This window comes from Drosophila persimilis, unplaced genomic scaffold, assembly GCF_003286085.1.
Source record: "Drosophila persimilis strain 14011-0111.01,24,50 unplaced genomic scaffold, DperRS2 tig00000002-arrow-pilon, whole genome shotgun sequence".
NCBI lineage: Eukaryota > Metazoa > Arthropoda > Insecta > Diptera > Drosophilidae > Drosophila > Drosophila persimilis.
This window is the reverse complement of record NW_020825289.1, coordinates 2,893,996-2,918,713: the sequence shown is the minus strand read 5'-3', so window position 1 is coordinate 2,918,713 and position 24,718 is coordinate 2,893,996. Positions and strand designations below refer to the sequence as shown.

At 42.5% G+C, this 24,718-nt stretch overlaps 1 protein-coding gene across 1 annotated transcript; it reads left to right on the top strand.

Moving 5' to 3' along the window:
* Positions 1-12,231: 12,231 nt before the first annotated feature.
* LOC6590581 (probable protein phosphatase CG10417) lies at positions 12,232-14,832 on the top strand. The gene is made up of 4 exons (XM_002015350.2): positions 12,232-12,558; positions 12,624-13,706; positions 13,761-14,294; positions 14,354-14,832. Exons 1-4 carry the CDS (start codon positions 12,448-12,450, stop codon positions 14,756-14,758), a joined length of 2,133 nt encoding a protein of 710 aa, XP_002015386.2. The 5' UTR covers positions 12,232-12,447; the 3' UTR covers positions 14,759-14,832.
* The last annotated feature ends 9,886 nt before the right edge of the window (positions 14,833-24,718 follow it).

Here is a 24,718-nt window from a genome sequence, read left to right as displayed (position 1 = left end):
TGTGTTGTTGGGTAGTTTAACTACCAACAAATACATTTGTGTGCACATTAAAAACAGTTTAAAGTGCAAATTCAGTGAGAGTGCGGCTGGAATATTTATAGACAAGTTCCGGTACTTTAAGCGTCGAATCTCTCATTCTCTGCGCAGCTTCAGCCGCGGTTCTTGACTTTTCGTGTCTTGCATTCTCGCTCTCGCGTCTATACATCGTCGCTTAAGCGGTATTTCATTTTCCGTTGTTGTGTCGATTGCACAACGGTTAACATGGACAACGATCCAGACTGATTCCAAACTAGGTCTGTATAAGCGTAAAAGTCAGTCATTATATGATCGATTGCACAGGCTTGGCGAATCCTTCGCGGGGAATAAAATCGATAAGCTGACCGCCGCGGAAGTCGAGGTGCGCCTTGATATGTTGGCAGAAATTCGAGAGGAATTTAATAAGGCCCATAATGAGTTGGAGGCTCTCGATCAAAACGAGATTGGGAGTGAGCTGCGCGAAATCTTCGATACTCTTTTCATATCGTTGAAAGCTGAGTTTCTGGCTGCTGTTGAAGTAAGCCAGTCACACGCCGCTGCCCATTCTACGACTCTGCCAAGCCATTCCGGACATAGTACCATCATCATGGCTCACAAGCAGCGACTTCCTGAGCTGAAGGTGCCGAAGTTTTCTGGTGGATACGTCGAGTTCTCGAATTTTATAGCAATGTTAAAATCGGTGATTGAAGCGTATGCGGATCTCAGTGACATCGAGAAATTCCAGCACCTTCGCTCTTGCCTCGCTGATGCGGCTTTGGATTCGGTTCGATCGTTGGAGCTCTCCAGTGCCAATTATCGTGCGGCTCTGGATATACTTAATAAACGCTTTAATAACAAAAGACTTGTTGCTCTTGCCTCGCTGATGCGGCTTTGGATTCGGTTCGATCGTTGGAGCTCTCCAGTGCCAATTATCGTGCGTCTCTGGATATACTTAATAAACGCTTTAATAACAAAAGACTTGTTTTCCAGGCACACATCAAGAAGATTCTTGGGCTAAAGAGGGTAGACTCGCCTTCTGCTAAAAGGCTTCGGGAGTTTTCGGATGCAGTCAATTTACACATGCGAGCGTTGCAGACATTGGGAACTGCTGAGGAGATTTCAGGATTCATGGTCATCAACATGCTGCTGCAGAAGTTGGATTCGAAGACGCAAACCAAATGGGAGGAGCACACATCGTCGGATGCTTTACCTACCGCATAGGAATTCTTCGAATTCTTGCAGCAACGCTGCCAGAAAATGGAGCGATTGGAATATGCTACAGCGACACACGCCAGTAGCGATCAGGTGGGAAAAAACCATTCCTATACGCATGTTAAGAAAACGTTTGTAGCTTCCAACTCTTCCGCCGACCCGTCTGTATGCGTCTTTTGCCACTCAGCGGGCCATGGAATATACTCGTGCAAGATATTCGGAAATCTCTCACCGTTGCTGCGCCACAAAGAAGTGAAGAAGCTTTCCCTATGCTTCAATTGCCTAAAACCGGGGCACCGGACCCGCGCATGCAATAGTGGAAAATGTCGAGTATGCGGCGGTAGGCATCATAGTTTGTTGCACTTCGATAGTATACAGACCAAAGAAGAAGACGATTGTGAAGCACATTTCGTAAGCCACCTTTCACGGTTGCCATCCGGGGAGTATGCGGTTCGTCTGCCGCTAAATAACAATACTGATCGTTTAGGAGAATCTTATGCGCAGGCTTATCGACGGTTCATCAGTCTGGAGCGAAAACTGGAGCGTAATCCTACACTCAAGGAGCGGTATTCCGCCTTTATGAGGGAGTACATTGATTTTCATCATATGCACCAAGTCAACCCTGATTACCGTAGCCTCTGCAAGTATTTCTTGCCTCATCACTGTGTCCTAAAGGACGACAGTACGACGACAAAACTCCGTGTCGTTTTCGATGGATCCGCAGCTACATCAACTGGATATTCTCTAAATGATGTGATGATGACAGGCCCTGTTATTCAGCCTGCATTGTTTAACATATTGATTCGCTTTCGAACATATCCAGTCGCTCTCACTGGGGACATTTGTAAAATGTACCGCTGCGTACGAGTGTCTCCACCCGACAATTTGTATCAATGCATCCTATGGCGAGATTCCATCGAGTCCGAGGTTCAAGTCTACACATTAGACACCGTCACATACGGGACGAGGGCTGCATCATTTTTAGCGGTCCGCGCAATGCACCAGCTGGCCATCGACGAGGGTGAGTCCTACCCTCTTGGCTCAGCTGCTCTGCGGCAGGAGTTTTACGTGGATGATCTTATTTCGGGCGGTAATTCGGTCGCAAAGGTCATGGACAAGATGCATCAAACATCAGCTTTACTGTCCCGTGGTAATTTTAGACTTAGGAAATGGTGCTCCCGTCACCAGGAAGTACTTGAGGGAACACCTGAAGATGACATAGAGAAGTTCTTAAAGTTTAATGATGGAATAATAATTGGCTTCTAGCTCTTGCTTAAGCCGGTTGTGTTTTTTTTTCTTGCTCCCGCAATCTCCGCCCTTTGCCTAAATATCATACAACATTGTTGTGACTTTGTTTTGATATATTATCGCATCTCTTTAATTTGATTCTACTTTGTGTTAACCACCAGTGTTTTGTTTGTAAACAAGTGTTTAATATAAATTCAATATTGCAATCGTAACGCATCGGACTCGTGCAGGCAATTTGTTATTGTTTTTTGCTCAGTCTGCTTTTCGTTATCGCTTCTTCGGTGTGCACTGTTCTCGCGCATCAGCGTTTGCATCGCCCACACTCTCTCGTGAGCATAAGCGGGCTGCTCGCATTGTTGCTATCACTCTCTCTGGATTGCCTATACTCTCCCTCACTGTGGACTTTTCTTTTGTGTCTCTGCTTTGGTGAGTTTACTGCTCGTTTTCTGCACTTCGTTGGATCATCTGCTTTGAATTATTGCTGCTGCAGCTGATTGTCTGGCTCGCTCTGCTGTCTGCTCTCCTACTTTACCTGCGATCTCACTCCGTTCTTTTATTCTTCGTGCACAGTGATTCTATTGCTGTCAATAATGGCAATCGTTTGTAGTGCAAAGAAATGTGAATTCGGTGGTGTTATCATTGGTGATTCATTTCTTAGCTGCTGGCTGTGCGACCATTTTGCCCACATAAAATGTGCTGGTGGTGGAAATTTTGGCCGGCTGAATGATCTGATCTCGAAACGCATGGGCCTGTCTTGGTCATGTCTGGCTTGTCGGGAGATTGAGGCCGAAATGCGCACATTTATGAGACAGACTCGAACTGGGTTTCTGGATGTCCGGAAACAATTTGTGGCTCTCAACGAGAATTTTCTTGCCCTTGAATCACAGTTTCTTGGGCTCAAACTCTTGAGCGAATCGCCTAGACGGAAAATTCCGCATAATGATACCAATCTCTTGCAACCTAATCCGATTGGTACGCCTGCCTCCCACCTTCATCCATCGGCAGCAATTCCGTGTAGTCATGTCACGCCGTTGTCTGTAAATCCGCCAACGGTGGCTCCGGAGTTCTTTTTCACCGAGCAATGTGGCCGTCACTTCTGACGCGGTGAGTGCTCCTAGTGCGGGTGTGCTGGTTGCTGACGACGTCTTGCCAATTCCTGCTCCAATTCCTGCTCCAATTCCTGCCCCATTTCCTACTCCGATTCCTGCTACAACCATTGCTGCCAATTCCTCTGCCCTTGGACCGAGATCTCTTTTAGGAGTGGCTCCACCATCTCGATCTCGCTCGGGACTTCAACTTAGAGCAGTGGTCCCTTGGAAAGCAATATTTGTTTCTCGTCTTATTCCTGAGGCTACAACAGAGGATGTTAAACAACATCTTTCCTCTAAACTTAACACTTCGCCTGTTGATATAGTTGTGACTAAATTTACATTTAAACATAAGCGGAACATATCATCATTTAAAATTCTTCTTACTTACTATCCCGTTCTCTAGAACCGTCAATATGGCCTGAGCATACAATTGTGCATGAGTTCCTTCTCAAAGATTCAAACTCGAATCCAAGAATTACCGAACATGCTCCAAAAAACTGATGTACTATTTTTCCATGCACTATCAGAACGTTCGCAGTTTGCTGGGAAAATTGCGTCCAATTCATACTAATAGCGCGTCCTTTGATTTCGATGCCATCGCGTTTACCGAATCCTGGCTTAACTCCTCTGTCAATGATCATGAAATTTTCATTGATAGTTACACTATTTATAGAATGGACCGCCCATCTTTTGCAGGTGGGGTTCAGATTGCAGTTAAATCTGTTTTCTCATCTGAGTTATTCCCATTTAATAACATTCACGGAATTGAATTTGTTGCAGTCAAAGTTCGTGTTGGCTCCGCATTTTTCTATTTAACCTGCTCTTACATTCCTCCCAGGTCTGATGCTGAGCTTTACTTACACCACCTCTCAGCAATTAATATTGTTGTTTCTGCATTAGGGTGCAATGATCGAATTATTGTCATGGGGGACTTTAACCTCCCATTTCTTTCTTGGCTGCCTTGTGATGACGCCAACCTGTTGTTTCCCAATTGTCATAACGACTTTATCAATGGGCTAACGGATATTTCCCTTGTCCAAATTAATGCCGTTAAAAACATTAGGGACAGACTTCTTGACCTCGTTTTTGTTAACGATGGTTCTCTTGCTACGGTATCAAGAGCAAGCCCAATATCTCTCCCTGAAGATCCTTACCATCCAACTTTGTTGATATCACTGGAGTGTACACAATCTGGAGGTGCTGACGGTTCCATGGCTCCTTGTCACATAAAGTGTTTTCGCAAAACAAACTTTATCGATTTAGATCTTCATCTCTCGCGTGTTGATTGGTCGTTTCTTTATTCATTACCGAACATAGATGCAACTGTTAACTCGTTTTATAGTTCTATTTACTCCGCCCTAAATAAGTTTGTTCCAGATATCACTGTACCTGTATCGTCCAAGCCTCCCTGGTTCTCCAAGTATTTGTCATACTTAAAAAATAATAAATCCCGGCTCTATAAAAAGTACCAGAAGTCGGGTTCCACGTTGGCCTTAGCTCTATACTCCTCCGCTCGCTCTCTATTCCTTGCCGTCAATAGTCAGTGTTATAATCATTACCTTTCACAATGTAGTAGAAACTTTCGTAGTGATCCTAAAAAATTCTATTCGTTCGTTAACTCTAAGCGCAAGTCAAACGGTTTTCCTCCGTCCCTTCATTACCAGAACAAAACAGAAGCTTCTGCTGTTGGTATTGCAAATTTATTCGCTAACTTTTTCCAAACAACGTACTCATCTCATATTTACAACCTCAAGCTAACAGCATTTTTCTGCCCTTTTTCGAGGAAAGCGTTATTCTGGAAGGTTTGTCATCTATGGACATGTCGTTTTCTGCGGGTCCAGATAAGGTACCAAGTTGCATCTTAAAACACTGTGCCCAGTCCCTTTGCAAACCCTTGACCTTTCTCTTCAACCTCTCTTTGGAACAGTCTTGTCTCCCAGTAATTTGGAATGAGTCCTATATCATTCCGCTTCACAAAAAAGGTTCAAGATCAAACATTGAAAACTATCGTGGTATCGCAAAGCTTTCCGCCATCCCGAAGCTTCTTGAGTTCCTAGTCACCCGGCAACTGCAACATCTTTGTTGCAGCTTGATATCTCCGTCGCAACACGGTTTTTTCAGACATCGTTCAACATCGACTAACCTTCTTGAGTTTTCTAACCTAATCCACCGTGGTTTTCAAATTGGTTTGCAGACGGATGTAGTTTTTACTGACTTCAGCAAGGCATTCGATTCTGTGAACCATGCTCTGCTTATTCACAAGCTCTCTTTATTAGGGTTCCCAACGAATCTTCTAGATTGGATTTTGTCCTATCTCTCTAACCGTACTCAACGTGTTTTGTTTTCTAACGTGTTGTCAAATACTGTTAATGTTACTTCAGGTGTACCACAGGGAAGTCATCTGGGCCCGCTTCTGTTTATTTTATTTGTGAATGACCTTCCTCAAGTTATAACATACTCTACTACACTAATGTATGCTGATGGTGTCAAAATCTGTCTTTCTTACTCTGATTGGTATTTGCACACACGCCTTCAACTTGATCTAAGTGAACTACTATTGTGGTGTTCAACTAATCTTCTTTTTCTGAACCTTTCCAAATGCAAACTTATGACATTTTACCGTCGCGCTCCTCATTTTGTCCCATATGTTCTAGGAAATCATGTCCTTGAGCGAATTTCGAGTTCAAATGACCTTGGAGTCCTTTTTGATCATAAGATGTGTTTTAACACCCATATAGCTGCAACTGTAAATAAAGCTAAGGGTGTTTTAGCGTTCATCAAGCGTTGGTCCAAGGAGTTTGACGACCCGTACGTTACGAAACAACTGTACATCTCGTTAGTACGTCCTATATTGGAGTATTGTTCTTGTGTGTGGAGCCCGCAGTATAAAGTACAGCAGGCTGTTATTGAATCCGTGCAAAAGCAATTTTTAATTTTTGCCCTTCGGAACTTTAACTGGGACTCAGGTAGAATCTTGCCACCCTACCGGTCTAGGCTAAATCTTATTGACCTGCCGTCGTTGCATCATCGCAGAATATGCAATGGCGTAATGTTCGTGCACAAGCTCCTTCTTGGGACTGTTGACTCCCAAACTCTCTTGGGTCAGATTGACTTGGCCGTTCCATCTAGACCTACCCGTACTTTTAGGCCTATCCGTCTACCCATATGTAGGTCTAATTATGCTGATCATTAACCTTTTAGGGTTTTATGCCATAATTATACCTCCCTCTGTCAAACCCTATCCCCTGAACTGTCTCTTAAACTAATTGCATGCAATATTTATAATCATTTAAATTTAGCTAACTTTTAAGTTATCTTTTTCCGCCTTTAGTAACTAAGTACCATTATTAACAGATAATTTTTAATTTAATAATAAATAAATAAGCGACATAGCCAAAACTCTCGGCTTAGCGTGGGACCCTGCTTCGGATCAGCTGCTTTTTGCCTTGTCCGCACTGGACACAAACTCAAAGCCATCAAAGCGGTCGGTTTTATCTACGATTAGGCTCTACGACCCTCTTGGATTGATAAATCCAGTCATTGTCAGGTGCAAAGTCTTCCTTCAGCAGCTTTGGAGAGAAAATTTGGATTGGGATGAAAGCCTACCCTCAGCGTTGCATTCAACTTGGATGGACTTGAGAAATAGTTTGGCAAGCATTTCTCGGATCTCATTTCCTCGCTTGGTTCTTCGTTCTAGTGTGGCCACAGAAGTTCACGGATTCTGTGATGCCAGCTTAGAAGCATATGGCGCTTGCGTGTATGTCGTGTCCAGGGAAGCCCAGTCTTCGAGCCACGTTTTGTGCTCAAAGTCGCGAGTGGCGCCGCTAAAGACTATATCGATTCCTAAGCTGGAATTAAGTGGAGCCCATTTGCTTGCGAAAATCATGCAGAATGTAAAGGACATGGGAATCTTTACAGGTCGGTTCTATTGCTGGTCGGATTCGTTAACAGCATTATCTTGGATTAGGGACGAGCCAGCTAAATTTCAAGTTTTTGTGGCAAATCGAGTGGCATCAATTCAGGAGTTGACGGCAGCCACGGAATGGCGCTATGTTCCCACATCTTTAAATCCTGCTGATATTATCTCGAGAGGCTCGCTTCCCAACCATCTTATCCAGTCAGAGCTATGGTTTCACGGCCCATCTTTTTTGCTAGGCTCCAAGGATAAGTGGCCTGTATCTCCATCTAACAACATAGCAACTTTGGAGCTTCGCAAGAGAGGATTGCTAATCACGTCTCCACATGCCGATCTCACGTCCGGATGCAAATTTGCGAATTCATTCTTTCGCATGCAGCGCACATTCGCCTACATGCATAAATTTATACATCGTCTTAGGCATCCAGGACTCACCGTTTCTGATATTCGGCAAGGAACGCATCTTCTAATTCGACACATTCAGCTGGCAAATTTGTGGATGGACATAAAGGAGATTCGGCGCAATGGTCAAGTCATGAAATCCAGTTCTATTAGTTCGCTCAACCCGTTAATCGATCATTCTGGACTACTTAGAGTTGGAGGTCGTCTTGGCAACTCATCGCTAGGATTTGACGCTCAGCACCCGCTCATTCTGCCAAAGGGACATTCCATTACCTTTGCGCTGATAAGATATTATCATGAAAGAAACCTCCATGCCGGACCTCGCGCCTTGCTATCCAAAATTCGGCTGGAATACTGGCCCATTGGAGGTGTTAAGGCAGTGTCAAGGGTCGTCAGCAGATGTGTGAGATGCTTCAGGACTAGGCCGCGCATGGTTGAACACATCATGGGAGACCTACCTAAGGAACGTTTGGAGGGATCTCGAGCTTTTGAAGTCACTGGAGTAGATTACTGTGGACCTTTTTTCTACCGATCAGAAATCCGCACAAGGCCTCCGATCAAGTGCTACATTAGCGTATTCATCTGCTTCACTTCTAAGGCTATACACATGGAGCTCATAAAGGATTTGACCACCGCATCGTTTCTAGGTGCACTAAAGCGTTTTACTTCCACTCGAGGAAGGCCAAGTCAAATTTGGTCGGACAATGCGACCAACTTCGTTGGGGCCAAGAACGAGCTTCTGGAGCTAAAGAAGCTTTGTCTGAGCGAACCGCATATGAAGGAGGTCCACGAATACTGCTTGGCTGACTCGATCGACTGGCGTTTCATCCCACCTCGCTCTCCGCATTTTGGCGGGTTGTGGGAAGCGGCCGTGAAGACCGCAAAATATCACCTGTACCGCTCAGTTGGACCATCTGTGCTTAGCTTCGACGAGCTGCGCACTCTGATCTGTCAGATCACTGCAATTGTTAACTCTCGCCTTTTGCTCTCGCTTTCAGAAAATCCTGATGATTTAGACGTTTTGACTCCTGCTCATCTGCTTTTAGGCGGCCCCCATGAGCAAATCCTCGAGCCTGACCTAACGAAGCTGAACTACAATCGTCTGGATGGCTGGCAGCGGGTCACCCAACTACAACAAATATTTTGGAGCCGTTGGCGCGAAGAGTATCTCACTCTTTTGCAAGAGCGCGCGAAGTGGCGTACCCCCGCGCAAAACATCTGCAAGAACGACCTCGTTCTGGTGAAGGACGAAAATCTTCCTCCAATGCGTTGGCCACTGGCTAGAGTGGTCGATGTCGTTTTCGGCAAGGACGGAGTGTGTCGCGTCGCTGACCTGAAGACATCCTCAGGAAACATCAGGAGGGCCGTCACTCGGCTATGTTTGCTGCCCCTTAAGGAATCTGTTGAGAGACTAGCTCCCAACGGAGGGAGTATGTTCGGGCCAGCCGCTGAATAATAACCGTAACTTTAACATTATTATTGTATGAGCAGAGAGAGCCGCCTATGTTGTAAAGCGTTGACTTTCTGCAGAGTTGCTGCGCTCTCCCGCTAAAGGGGCTCTCTGCCGCCGCCACTTCGGCAATTACATTGATCTGCTGCCGCCACTTCGGCAATCACTTTGATCTAACGCCGTCGTCTATAGTTTAGTTCTATGTTAACCCCTCTGCGCATTGGTTGCATATCGATCTCGCATAAAGTTTATCTGGCAATAGCAAGCAATCAGCTTCCGCTAAGCCACCAAGATTAAATACGAATTATAAAGTTTAACCCAAAATCTCTTTTCATTTTTGAAATACATAGGTGCCAAAAAATAGAATTTTTTAATCGCAGGTCATCCGAATTTAAGAAGCTCAAAGAAATTAAAAGCCAGTTAAAACTTCCCAACCTTAAAATGACACAAGATGTTCCTACACGTTGGAACTCAACATACAAAATGTTTCAGCGCTTTTCTATTTTAAAAGATTAACAGCTGAAATTTCAGCAGCGTATAATGTCACCTTATCAAAGGCCACTGTGCTGCAGCAATCCATAGCCAATGATATTTCAAAAGATGATTTTCTACGGGCAGTCGTATGGTGCATGGTGCCCACGTCGGTGCCATGTGAGTGCCTATTTTCTGCAGCAGGAGAAATAGTCCGGAAAAGACAAACGCTTTTAACGCCCAATAAGGTGGAAAGTTTAAGTTTTTACATAATATTATGTGAAATACTTAAGAAAGGTGTGTATTTTTAAAATTACAATGGACAACATAAGTAAAATTGATTATTGTTTTTCAGCATCGACTTCTTAAACAAAAAAATACAAAAAATCGAAGATGAGATAATTGAAACTATTGGTTGTCTATCGATGACGATATCAAGTAGTAAGTTCAAATTAAAATAAATTTAAGAAGTTAAAACGTCAATGAATTGTAGTGCAGTATTTACATATAAGCTCAAAACTAGATTTTAGACTTTAAAATTGAGCTAAGAACAAAAAGATCGATGATCAAAATAGACCAATGAACAAAAAAGAACGATTAACAAAAAACAATTATTAAGTTGAACCACTAACCATACAGTATATAACCTGTATCACTAACCATACAGTATACTGTATGGTTAGTGCCTGCATCCAACCATACATACCGATATCTTTCGGATTCAACATCCCTCAAAAATAATATTATTTACCTCAGCATCCTTTATTGATAATTATGTGAACTAATAGTCTGAAACCTAGGATTTCGTTAATGCGTTTTTCCGTAAACGCATTTTTTGTTGACATAGGTGAACCATATGTGCATGCTTAGTAGTGCACACTGGGCGTATATCCCAAATAAGTGGAATTCCCAGTAGTGCAGTGGCAAAAATATCCGATTATTTATGCCTTAGAGACAACAAAAAACAGCTGATCCAAAAATAATATGTTTGCGGGTAAACATGTATAGCTGAGAGAGAAACAAATATTTTAGATCAATCGTAGCATTTTAAAAGAGATTTGAGTGAATTCCTATGGCCATACAGACGCTTCTAAGTTTGTGTTAGGAGAACATCGATTGATTTTTTGATGCGAGTAAAAACTCACACATATGCAAACATAGGGAAAATAAAATTATGAATACGCATCTAGTCGATTTAGTCCATTTTCCTTTATTTGTTCAGCTGTTACCATAATGTAATAACGCACATTATGTTAATGGAAACTCCTATACTTCTATATTATGTTAATACGATGCGGCAGTATGCTGTTTACATGGCATGAGTGAAACGGGGCTTACTTTTGCGTATTAGGCTGTCAACAAAATCGGTACGAAAGATTTTCTAACCAAAATTTTTCTTGCTCTGATCAATTAATCTAAGCCACAAAAGCGAAGCTTTTAGTTACGCTTCAAACTAAACCGACCTCTTCTGATAGATCTGTAGTTAGGTAAAAACATTAATTATGAAAGAAAGTTTTTGAGGAAGTGAAAACCGAAACTCACCCGAAGACTTTTTTCTATTCAACTAAAAGTTATATTGTACCCAAGGCGCGTTCAGGATATCTACAAATACTATTCAACATATACATATATATTAATTTTAATATTTGAAAATGTACAAAACTGGAAGCATATTATAGAATTATTGTTTGTATATCTTGCGGATTTAGGTTTACGTAATGGTATAGACATTTGACATTCTCTTTTGGTTTCTATTTTCATAACTTTGCTGCGAAGAGATAGCATGAGAAACAAAACGCAGAATGAGTGTTCTTAGCCGTCTCCAGACACGTCATCAGACGGCTATCATTAATTTATTATTATTTAATTTATTTTTATTTATTATAAACTTTATAAGAAAATGAGAAAATAAAACTTATTTTAAAATCTTGATTTTCAAACAGTGTTATTTCAAAACCGTGTAAAAACAGACTTAGGTGCCCATCGAAAACATCGATGCCTACCAGCAGCTCTACTAAAAATATGAAAGGTATCAATGTATTAAATTTTTCCGCTCAATACTATCGATGTTGAACCTAATCAATCGATGGTTGGCTAGTTTTGCAACCATCGATAGCGCTATCGATTTGTTGGCAACCCTAGCTACGCTACTACAGGACAAATATTGCAAGTTGCAAAAGTAGCATACATATACATAGCATCATTTTGTAAGAATTGGAAAAAAAGCAGATTTGTTTGTGTTAATAGAAAAATCAAACAATTAGAAAAATTATCTGAATTAAGTGTTAAATTTAGAAAAAAGCGGCCAAAAAAACACGGGCATCGCATATAAAATAAAACCATTTCTTTCCATTTAAAAACAGTTAAATTATGAGATTTACAAAGAAATATATTTACCAACTTCATTAAAAACAAAACAAAAATCGTGAATTCTACTCAGTGAAATTGTTTTTACCGGCGGCGCGAAAAATAATATTTAGACAAAGCACGCGTGCTCTGGCTACGCATCGATTTTCCGCATAGCGCATTAGGCATATGAAATAGCTCAGGAGATATCCGACTCGCCTTTCTTTGCGCCTTGTAAACCAATTCTAACATTGTTTTTCATTTTGTAAGCAGAAAAAAATATTTTATTACTCAAAATGGGTGCTTACTTGTCACATCCGAAGACGGAAAAATCGTCTACGGATGAATTGAACGATTTGCTGGTAGTAGGTGCCAGCTCGATGCAGGGCTGGCGCAACAGTCAAGAGGTAAGAGTGTGAGACATTTATGAATTTATTAAGTGCTAAGAATTTGACAATTACTGATATTACAGGATGCTCACAATTGTATTTTAAATTTTGATATCAATACGTCATTTTTTGCTGTTTATGATGGCCACGGTGGAGCCGAGGTGGCCCAGTACTGTGCAGACAAGTTGCCAGAATTCCTCAAAAACCTAGATGCGTACAAAAAAGGTCAGTTCGGACTGGCGCTGAAAGATGCTTTTTTGGGATTCGACAAAACATTGCTAGATCCACCAGTAGTAACCATACTAAAAATACTGGCCGGCGAGCATAATTTTGTTGATGGAGAAGATGCCGAAGTGTACGAGGAAGATGAGGACGAAGATTTAGCTGAGTTACACGAGGAGAGCAATTTACCATTGAACGAAGTACTAGAAAAATACAAAGGACTTCCGCAAACACACAAAATGGACAGGCTAAAAACCGAGGCGGAGGAACATTTTAAATTGCAAGCGCCTTGTTTGCGTGGTCGTCGCGCTGCAGCAGTGGCTGCCGAAGCTGCTAATAAGGCTGTAATGGATCCAACAGCTAAGCCAGAAGGCTCTTCAACCTCAGCTGCAGCAGCAGCTGCTGCATTTTCGGAGATCCCCGGTCCGAGTTCCAGCCATTCCAAGGCAGCAAAACCTGAAGATGAATCAGCAGTGACTAGTAGTAGCAGTTCCAGCGCCAACAAAAATAAAAATGATTTAATAAACAGTGAAACTGTCACTGATACAACTGATAAAACTAATGGGAGCGGTTCAACTATAAAGATTCCAACTGATCAGAATGGAAGAGTAACTTCATCTGAGGTTATAGAGGCTGGCGACGCTTTATCCGAAGAATCTATAGTGTCTGGGTCTACAGACATCGGTGACGCGAAAAAAAATGGTAGTTTGGTCAGTTCAACAGGAACAAAACTTGACGGCTCCTTTATTTCATCGACCAGCAAGGAATCTGAAAAAAATGCAAAGAAACTTAATACTGCACAAGACGATGAATCCACGGACGATGACGCTGACTACGATGAAAATGGTATAATCGAGGAATCGGAAGTAGCCACTGCAGATAGCTCTGAAGAAGACATAGACGATGGGGCTGAAAACGACGACGACGATGATGACGAAGACGACGTAAGTTCTTAATTATTCTTTTTTTTTACCTGTACCTAACTAACATATCCCTAGGACGACGATATAAGTGACGAAGAGGAAGCAGATGAGGATCAGCTAGCCAATGATCAGTTTTGCGCTAATATGATTGAAGAGCCTGGCAAAGATAGTGGATGTACTGCTGTTGTCTGTTTGTTGCATGGCCGTGATCTGTATGTGGCGAACGCCGGCGACTCACGTTGTGTTATATCCCGCAATGGTAAAACTATTGAAATGAGTCTTGACCACAAGCCTGAAGACGATGAGGAGGCCACGCGGATCGTTAAAGCAGGTGGACGTGTAACCCTTGATGGTCGTGTCAATGGTGGCCTAAATCTATCTCGAGCCCTTGGCGATCATGCTTATAAAACAAATTTGGAACTTCCAGCTGAGGCACAAATGATATCCGCTCTACCAGACGTAAAGAAATTAATTATTACGCCTGCCGACGAGTTTATGGTCCTGGCATGCGATGGTATTTGGAACTATATGTCTAGTGAGGAAGTCGTGGATTTTGTCCGACTTCGACTAAAAGATGAAAATAAGAAGCTATCTAACATCTGCGAAGAGGTAACATAATAAAATATTTATACTGTCCTTGCATTATCAATAACAATCTGAACCCTTAGCTTTTTGACAACTGTTTGGCGCCAAATACTATGGGCGACGGAACTGGTTGTGATAACATGACCGCGGTAATTGTCAAATTTCAGTCTAAACTTCAACAACTGCCGACTACTATTAATCCAGCAGAAACGGAAGATGTGTTATATAACACCAGCAAAGCAAATGAACAATCTACAAATGTCAAAAATTATGAAAACGTGCTCAAACGCAGTGCTTCGCCAGATACCGCGCAAGAAGTTGATCTGGATAAAACAGCCAATAAATCGAAACGTTTAAAGACTGAAAGTGAATTGGATTCGGTGGAATCTCCCGCCGACAAAATTAGTGGCCCACCATCAGTTATGGAACAGAAGGAATGCGTCAGCATCAAGGGGGACAGCGAATCGAATGTCGTCTCATCGTCGTAAACACTATTATTGGATTCAAGCAGTAGAAAGTTCACGTAAATTATGATTATAAATAAAAAATAATAACTTTTTAATTTTTTTTCACTCAAACCCAAGCTCTTAGAGCTAGAGCTAAATACCACTTGTGGAGCAACATTTAAAGATTTTTAACTGCAAATGTATACAAAGAAATTATTTATTTGTACACATATGTACGTATATTTTACTTACACTTAACGATCAACCTTGTAATTTTTTTGTATCCTGTAACATCATACACAAATTCATTAATTTCCTTAAAATGAACCATCCAATATTAATTCATATTCATAAATATATTCATAAAAACAAACAACCATTTTTCAAATTCTTTCTTTCGTTCGGTCTAAATCCTCGTTCTCAGATCAGACCAATTTTTGTCAGCGTTTCGTGATGAAATCTTGCAGTACTTAGGCAGATCGATAAAATAACTAAGAATTCGTAAATATTCAAATTGGCAGAAACCAAAAAGGGAGGAAAGCAAGCCAGCCGGCCAGTAAAATTCAATAATGAAGATAAATTTAAACTTGTCCGAGTAATAGGCTTTAATGCCAATGAGCAGAAAAAATGAAAGCTGAGAAATGCAATATGATCCTCCCTCCGTAAAAGATGTGCTACTTTTCATCATCCTTATCATGCCGATTTGCAAGGCTTTTTACTTTGCTGTTTTGTCGGCTTTGAGTCTCTACAAGATAATGAAATAATATAAACTTTCGACGAATATCTTTCAAAACCATAATCAAATTAGTTCCATATGGATTATGTATGTATTTCAGCTGAGAATTGCATGCAGGCAATCTTGAGCGACAAACAGAAAAATCTTTTTTCGTTTCAAATTTATGTATGTTACAATACCAAAAGATGTAAGAAGTCAAGAAGTTTTTCTGATCAAACACAAAAATATGACAAGTTAAGACAAGACAAGTTCCAAGACAAGTATTGGAAGCGAAATTGTATCTGTGAAAATAAAACGTGTCTAAACGTAGCCACTGCAAATTGATTTGTTCCTTTTCGCTATAAAACTGATCCGATCTGATCCAGATTCGGAAATCTGGTAGATGTGGTCATTCTTTATTATTGTGCGTTTTTAGTTTTCTCGTAATTTCAATATTGTCGATGCCACAGACTTTCGTCATTTGTGGGGGCGGATCGAAATTTTGAAATACACACGTAATAATGAGATCTAACATGAGTATGGATACAAAATTTGATTGATTTTCAACATAAAGGGTTGGGGCTAAATTTTAAAATAAACTTGTGCAGGTTCGATATCACAGGAGTGCGGTTTTCAAATTTGGTTGCTCTAGCTCTTATAGGGAACGTATGACTGCGCTGCACCTTATTTAGCTTAGTTTGCAGAGCTTCCTATCCATGGTCGGTCATATTTGCCAAGTTATGCGACATCGTGGCACTAATTGCCAAATAATCTTCTGTTAATCTTTGCTCTTTTATGATAAGCTTACAGGTGGCAATTGGCATATGAATATCCTCCTTGTCTTGGAGAAAGGGGATTGTGGTTGCCCTCAATATCCCAGTAGCCCGGGACCCATAGAAGGTTAATAGCAAATCGATGAGAAATTTAGTGATTCGATCGCATCTGAGCTGTCGCTATAAATGTTCATCCAAGTTGTTATAACGGTTTCTGCTTGGAGGCAGTTCAGCGCTTCCTGATTGATATGACTACAGTGATCTGTGTATGGCCTGTATGGCCCCATCTGGGCCTGGAAGTCAGTCGAGCCATTTGTCTCTGTGAGGAATAAATGTATTGAAGGGGGTATCTGTGTACTCTTTTGGAACTCGGTAGAATGTTTTTAAACGGACGATATTGCTATTAATTAAAATGGATGAGTGACCTATGTGCTGTGGTGCCTAGAGGAGTCGGTTGGTCGGAGTCTCTCAGAAGTACTGCCATGCCTGCCCGCTCCTTTCCTGCAAGGTCAAGTCTTTGGGGGCATAAGATAGCATTTAGCGCATCATTTGGGGTGGAGTTCTACTGATGCATAGGCCGGCAATTCGCTGAACTTGCCCAGTTTTTTCGGGGTCCTTTTCAATTGCTCCGGTCACCACGCAGTAACTCCGTAGTGTAGTATTGGCCTAACTATTGCTAGGGTTGGTGCCCCTTTTTACAAAAATGGATTTTGTACATGTATAGAGCGCTGTCGTGGCCTTCGTCACTTTATTTTTGACGTTCAGGTTTATGTTTAATGTTTAGAGTTCAACTATGGACAGTTAAACTTTGTAAAAATAAGAATGTACAAATCATAAAATTAAATTAAATTCTTCATTAAAGAAGATTTTACTTTGGAAGCACAAGTATCAAAGGAAAAAAATATAAACAAACAGTCGCGGCAAAGGCTACGGAAAGATTCATGGTCAGAGTAGTTCGAAGCACAGGAAGACGCAGAGGATAGTAATGCCTAGTCGGGCGGGATGGGACAGGCAATATTGATAAGGCTAATGAGGGCCGAAGATTCAACGTCGCCTAGGAGAAGTTTGTGGAGAAACAGAATTCCAAGTCCTACGGCTTTCAAGAGAGTGCAAGTTCATGAGACGCAGCCGACTCTCATAAGAAGGAAGATGAGAGTCGAGAGGGGTACCACTTAAGTCCGCGCAGGGCAAAGATAAGGAATTGTTTTTGAGCGGACTCGAGCATATCTTGATATTTTTGGTAATGGGGAGACCAGATACAGGAACCATATTCCAAGATAGGTATAGAAAGTTTAGTGGTTTGGTTTCAGAAAATTCCTTCGACCATCTTTTGATAAAGACAAGGACTCCTTTGGCTTTATTCGAAATATATTTATATGAGAACTAAAACATAAGTTATGTACGAAAATAATGGCTTTGTATAGGCGTTCCAAGGAAATGTTATGAATTGTGAAGTCAAAAAGGTAAGACTTGTTGCGATGGAGGGTCATGGCGTTAAATTTGGAAATTTTAAGAGGAAGAGCATTAATAATCTACCAATTGTTGAGAGCGTCGAGATCTGATTGAAGGTTACCAGATCGCTGTAGGAAAAACATAGCTTGACATCATCAGCATACATTAGGAGTCGTGAATTAGTTAAAACTTTGGGAAGATAACTTATCAATGATAAGGAGGTTAAATAGTTCCTGGTTGTGCAAATTAGCCTGCCGTTAGGCACGATTTCTGAAGGTTTAATTATACACTGGAATCAGACAGACCGACAGATCAACTTGTGCACTCAATCGACTTTCAATTATAAGTGAGTTTATTCTAAAGCGGCGCCCTCTTCATGAGCGGCTGCTGCTTGCATAGGCTCCGTTCGCAACATGGTATAAGAGCGCATGACATTACAATTTAAGAGCGTGATTTCATACATGTCTCTTAGGTATAATTATAGCTATATATATATATGCAGGCAACTGATTTGCCTTAACATCGGCCGCGTTGACAGCCTATAGGCTTCAATCCAATGGAATAGGCGCCAAACGATGGATCGATCGCTTGTGGACCCCGGCCTTCGTCCTAATCACGGCCACGCGAACCTTCCCGTCCGCTCCTGGGATTGCTTTCTCCACTATTCCGGTGAGCCACATTTGAAGTGGCACGTTGTCCTTGTGAATTGCCACCACTCTGCCTGGCTCCAAGTTGGCGACCTCCTCGGACCACTTCCCTCGCTGTTGAAGGCTGAGAAGATAGTCTCTGGACCAATCTCTCCAAAATCTTTGCTTGATGGCAGACACGAGCTGCCATCGTTGCAGATATGAGAGGCTGCTGTCTGGTCTGGGCAGCTCTGATTCGGGTGGCAGCGAAACTAGCGTTCTGCCGACTGCGCTGGAGTCACCACCTCCCCTTCGTTGGGGCTGCCGCTGTCGACCACCAGTGGTCTGGAATTGAGCACGGCCTCGACGTCCACGAGAACCGTATGCAGCTCGTCCTCCTTGAGCACTGCGCTGCCCACAGCCCTGAGCAGCAGATTCTTGGCGGACTTCACCGCCGACTCCCACAGGCCTCCAATGTGCGGGGCTCGCGGGGGAATGAATTCCACCGAAAAACTGTGAGCCGGAGCATACGCCTTGAGGTCTTCGTCCTTGGCATTGAATGCATCCATGCGCTCCTTGAGCATGCGAGCTGCACCAACAAAATTCGTGGCGTTGTCGCAATAGAGTTTGACAAGAGGCCCACGACGTCCAACAAACCTGGATAAGCACAAAATAAATGTATTAGAGGTCAAGTCTTTTACAATATCTAGGTGTACGGCCTTAGATGCAAAGCAGACAAACACTGCTATGTACATCTTAAGAGGCTGCTTGCCACGAATCCCAAGCGATACACGAACCGGTCCAAACAAATCAACTCCGCTAATCTCGAAGGGTCGATTCCCACGCAATCGATCAGCGGGAAGATTTCCCATGATTTGTGAGAGAAGCTTCGGCTTGTAGTGGAAACAGTGTACGCATTTCCGGACAATGGCACTGCACTCTCTTCGTGCATTTATCAGCCACATGGACTGTCTTAGGAATCCCACTAGTGCACGGGGTCCAGCGTGACAATTGGCTCGATGCAAATAGCTAAGATAGAGGGTAACAAATCTACAATTTTTTGGCATTAACAGTGGAAATTTTGCGTTATGGGCTAGAGGAGCGTTTAATAGGCGACCACCTACTCGAACCAACGAAAACGAGCATGAGCCCACTTGTTCTTCCGAAATGAAGGGAGTTAGTTTTTGAAGTGATGCCTGCAACTTTGATGACTTTTTTATTTTGTCAATCTCCTGCGAGAATGCGTCTCTTTGAACAGCTTCAACTGCTGCTAGAAACGCTGCGCCGAGCTCTTCTGATGACGGAAAAGTACTACTCCAAATTACTCCTTTCCTTTTGTTTATGAACCGGCGGATATATGCAATTGTGCCTACCACTATCATATATGATGATGAGTTTTCTATTAGGGTGAGGATGGGATTGTGTTCGCCATCGGCCGCGACAAGCGAAGTGGCTACCTTCTTCTTCTCTAATGACGCGTCCGCTTCTGTCAAACGTAAATGACGATTTTGAGGCCAATCCATGGCATTTTGTTGCAGGAATGACGGGCCGTTAAACCAAAATAGTGAATCTAAGTCTGCTACTGATGATCCCCGAGATACTGGATCTGCAGGATTTTCTTCGGTGGGTACATGTCTCCATGAGGCAGTCGAAGTGATTTCCTGTATCTCTGCAACTCGATTTGAAACAAATGTTGTTAACTGGGAGGGATGAGTTTGCAGCCAATGTAGAACCACTTCCGAATCTGACCACAATATAACCTTCTCTACGGGGCAATCAATAATAGATCGAACTTCCTCCCACAACTTTGCCAACAGATGACCGGCACATAGCTCCAATCTTGGGATTGTTTTTGTCTTTAAGGGTGCCACCCTTGACTTTGCCGTTAATAAGTTAACGGACACTCCATTTGAATGGGACACACGAGCGTAGATGCACAAGCCGTATGCTCGCGTGGACGCATCTGCAAACCCATGTATTTGACATCGAGTGCTTGTGCTAGCTCCTACAAAACGTGGAATGGTGACTTCATGCAACCTTTGCATGTCCGAAACCATCGACTCCCATCTTTGTTGCAACTTTAAGAGAATGGGATCGTCCCAACCAAGGCTCAAAAGCCAAATTTCCTGCAAGAAGATTTTTGCATTAGTAATCACCGGACATAGCAGACCCAAGGGATCGAAAAGACTGGATATGACGGATAACATTACTCTCTTGGTTGTGGTTTCGGACGAGACTATTGGTTTCAGACAGTACTTGAAAATGTCTGCCTGTGGGTTCCACATCAGTCCAAGAGTTTTGCAATCTTGCTGATCTCCACTCGAAATAACCAGATTCTCTTTCTGACTGTCACCTAGTTGACAATTAGCAGTCCACTTCGTCAGCACAAATCCGGCTGGCTCTAGGACTTCAACTAACTGTTGACGCAATATCCGTAGTTCGGATTTCGTGTTTGCGCCTGTAAGAAGATCGTCAACATAGAAATCGGAAGCAAGAGACTTTGAGCCAAGTGGATGCGAATTTAAATGAGTTTCGCTTAGATACTTCAAGCACCTGACAGCAAGAAATGGTGCGCTGGCCGTGCCATAAGTTACCGTATTTAGACGAAACACTTGCAAGGGATCCGAACTTGCACGTCTCCAAATAATTAATTGGAATTTGCGATGCGCCTCATCAAGTTCGACTTGACGGTACATTTTTGTAATGTCTGCTGTAAGAGCGAATTTGCGACACCGAAATCTTAACAACGTTGCGTATAGGCACGGCTGGATGGTTGCTCCCACCATGAGTAAATCATTGAGCGAGACTTGACTCGTTGTTTTGCACGACGCATCGAACACTACTTTAAGCTTAGTGGATGTACTTTGTGGTCGTTCCACGCATTGATACGGGATGAAACAATGCGGCTCTGCCGGGATTGAGTTTTCCATTGCAGTCATATGGCCTAACGACAAGTATTCCTCCATAAAGTCCATAAACATCGATTTTATGGCAGGTTTTTGGCATAATCGCCTTTCTAAAGACAAAAATCGTCTTCTGGCTGTCTCAAACGACGAACCGAGAGATGTCGGGCTAGACTTAAATGGCAAAGAAACTTGCAATCGACCGGAGGGTAGACGTGTGATAGTGTCGATAAAGGATTTTTCACACATAGTTTCTTCGGGGGTATACAGTCTTTCTATGGATGCATTTGGAACATTTTCCAACTCCCAGAAACGTTTGACCAAGCTGTCGAGCGGGCAGGCTTCTTGAACTGTGCTCACCATAGAGCAAGTTTATGTGGCTTGAGGGCCTTTGGACTTGCAACGTCCAGACACCACCCACCCAAAAACAGTGTTTTGTAAGGTTAGTGCCTCTCTGCCCTGTTTTACTTGACCATTACTTAAGATATCGAAAAAGGCGTCTGCACCTAATAGCAAATCAACCTTTTGTGGCTTGTAAAAGACTGGATCAGCCAGTGGATAGCTCTCAGTAGCATCCATTAAGGAATCAGGCGGAACCGCCTTTTCTGGATGGTACGAGGAAATCGATTTCAAAATCACGAAATCTGCCACCATTTCGAATGGGTGTATGCGAGAGCAGATTGTGGTTTGCACAACTTGGTATGCCGATAAGCTGGATTTTCCAATACCTAACAAACTAATATGCTTTCTAGTTCTCTTTAACTGCTGACTTTTTGCCAATTCATCGGTTATAAAATTCACTTGAGAACCAGAGTCCAACAATACTCTGGCTGGCTGATGTTGGCTTGAGCTGCCTTTAATGTCAACAACTGCTGTGGCTAAAAGTACTTGGTCATTGTCGTGTGCCATTGCATGATTCGAAACTAGTGGACGTGCGTTTAGAATTGCAGGCGGATTGTCCAACGCAGCTTGACTTGTGGATGAGTCAGTTGTGTAACGATGTAACAAAGTATGATGCGGTTTGGAACAGACTCTGCAATGTGACGATTTGCACTTTGACACAATGTGTCCTTTGCGTAGGCAATTAATGCATAGCGGAACTCCATTTGCAAATTGGAAGCGGGTTGCGACTGAAGCTGCAGCGAAATCCGAGCAAGAAGTGATGAAATGATCAGTTGCCTTGCAAAATGAACATTTCTGATCTTGAGAAGGTTTGGCCTGAGCCACAGTCAACGAAGTCTTTCCAGATTGCTTGCTCTTTGAATCCTGACTTGTCTTTTTTCCTCTAGATTGCCCTGAATTCGTCTCTTCTGCAGATAAATGTTGGTAGCGTTTGTTAAGCGAAGATACACAGTCTGTCCAATATGGAATGGATTGATAATCCAGATTCTCTTCCCATCGAAAGCGGGTTTTTTGATCTACCTTGGACATAACAATGTGTATCAGTAAAGCATCCGAAATTTGTTTATTATCTCCTACAGACAATAGCGACTCGTAAATAGCGGAAGCTGTGTCAAGAAGGGATCTCAGCCCAGATGCAGACGGACCTTGCATGCTTTGCAACTCGAACAGACGGGCTATACTATTTAAGAATATTAAACAATCATTATCGTATACCTTCATTAAGGCACTAAGGGCCTTCGGATAGTTTTGTTCGGACACTGGATAAGCCTGTACTACTCCTAGCGCTTCTTTCTCTAAGCAAGTCAATAAATGATTAAATTTCTCCACATTGCTTAATGTGGGATCGCTATCCACTATGCTACTAAATAGGCCGATAAAATGTTTATACTCGGTATAATCGCCACTGAATTTGGGCAATTTTACTGGCGGCAAATGTCTATTTGTAGCAATTGTCGTATTTAATACCGACTCATTTGCTGTCCGTTGCTCAAATTTAGCAGACATGGACTTGAGCGTGGATTTAGCCTCAATACATAAATCCTCAAGCTCGGCTCGAGAAGCTAAATCTGGGTTGACATCCTCAATTTCTACTTGGAATTGGAAAGCCCGTTCAATGTATGACTCTAATATTTCCATGCGGCACTCCAATTGTGCCTTTGAAAAGGAAGACTGTTTATCTTTAAGAAGGCTCCATGTACGATTGATATCTTTCTTAACTGCACTCAGCTTGCGAAGAGTGTCTAACGAATCCACATCGTCAACCTCTGCCGATTGTCTAGACATTCCTCGCCGTTTTCCAGGCATTTTAGTTCTATAAAATTTTTGTTTCTCAAAAATGGCACTTGTCCCACTGTCACACTCAGCAATTACACTCACAAATTTTTTCTGCCTGCTAACAGCCCAATGCTGTTACCGTGCTAGAGACTACGAGAGAGAGAGAGAGATGATCGCCAAAATGCCTACAAGCCAACGCTTTCGATTTCGAGTCGAGCTTGTAGTTCACCGAAACGCAACTTAAATGCGCGTATATGCGTATGCTGCTTTAGCGACCGACCGACTAAACCACAAGTAATGGTATGTGTAATGTATGTATGTGAGTGCTACATGGAGACAAGGAGAGAACACGAAACGATAAAGAGCAAGCGAGCGCTGAATGAGAGAGCACAAAAGTGCAGCTGCACTGTAAAACGAAGAGCGTCCAGCAAGAACCGTTCGCGCAAAGCAGAAACGAAAATTTATGACGAAGACGGGCGAGGGGGGAATGATGCGCAGCGGTTAGAGCTTGCGCGCGAAACTATTGCCGTTTCTCCTTTGCTTGTCGGCTCTTTTTGGAAATGTCGTTGACCACAAGTACAGTGATCGCTCACTGTATAATCAAATAACTTTGAATGTGTGTACGTACAGATACCTGGCCGAATCACTTTTATTGAATAATTTATTCACAGGCCTTTTTTATACGTAGTTATTTATATTTTTTGATGAAACAATTGGGCACTTTGATTTACCTGTGGCACTGGTTGAGGGTTGTTTGAACACCGATGCATTCCCTCCCACAAGTTCATACCAACCAGGAATACCCACGAGCAGCTCTCAAGAGTAGCTAAGTTTGAAGTCCAGCGGGCCACCAATGACAACTGCAGGAACAGCAACAGCAACGAGCGAGGGATGATATCCAATGGGGATATCCAACGAAGCGCCAAGATTAATCCAATCCAACTTCTGTCCAATCCAGAAAATCAGTGTCCACCCGGGGGCGCCAAAAATGGTTGTGCAAATTAGCCTGCCGTTAGGCACGATTTCTGAAGGTTTAATTAGACACTGGAATCAGACAGACCGACAGATCAACTTGTGCACTCAATCGACTTTCAATTATAAGTGAGTTTATTCTAAAGCGGCGCCCTCTTCATGAGCGGCTGCTGCTTGCATAGGCTCCGTTCGCAACATGGTATAAGAGCGCATGACATTACAATTTAAGAGCGTGATTTCATACATGTCTCTTAGGTATAATTATAGCTATATATATATATACAGGCAACTGATTTGCCTTAACAGTTCCAATTCAACTTTTTGCCAATTACCAACCATAAGTAAATGCCACTGTTGCTGAAGGATATCCTGCATCAATTTAA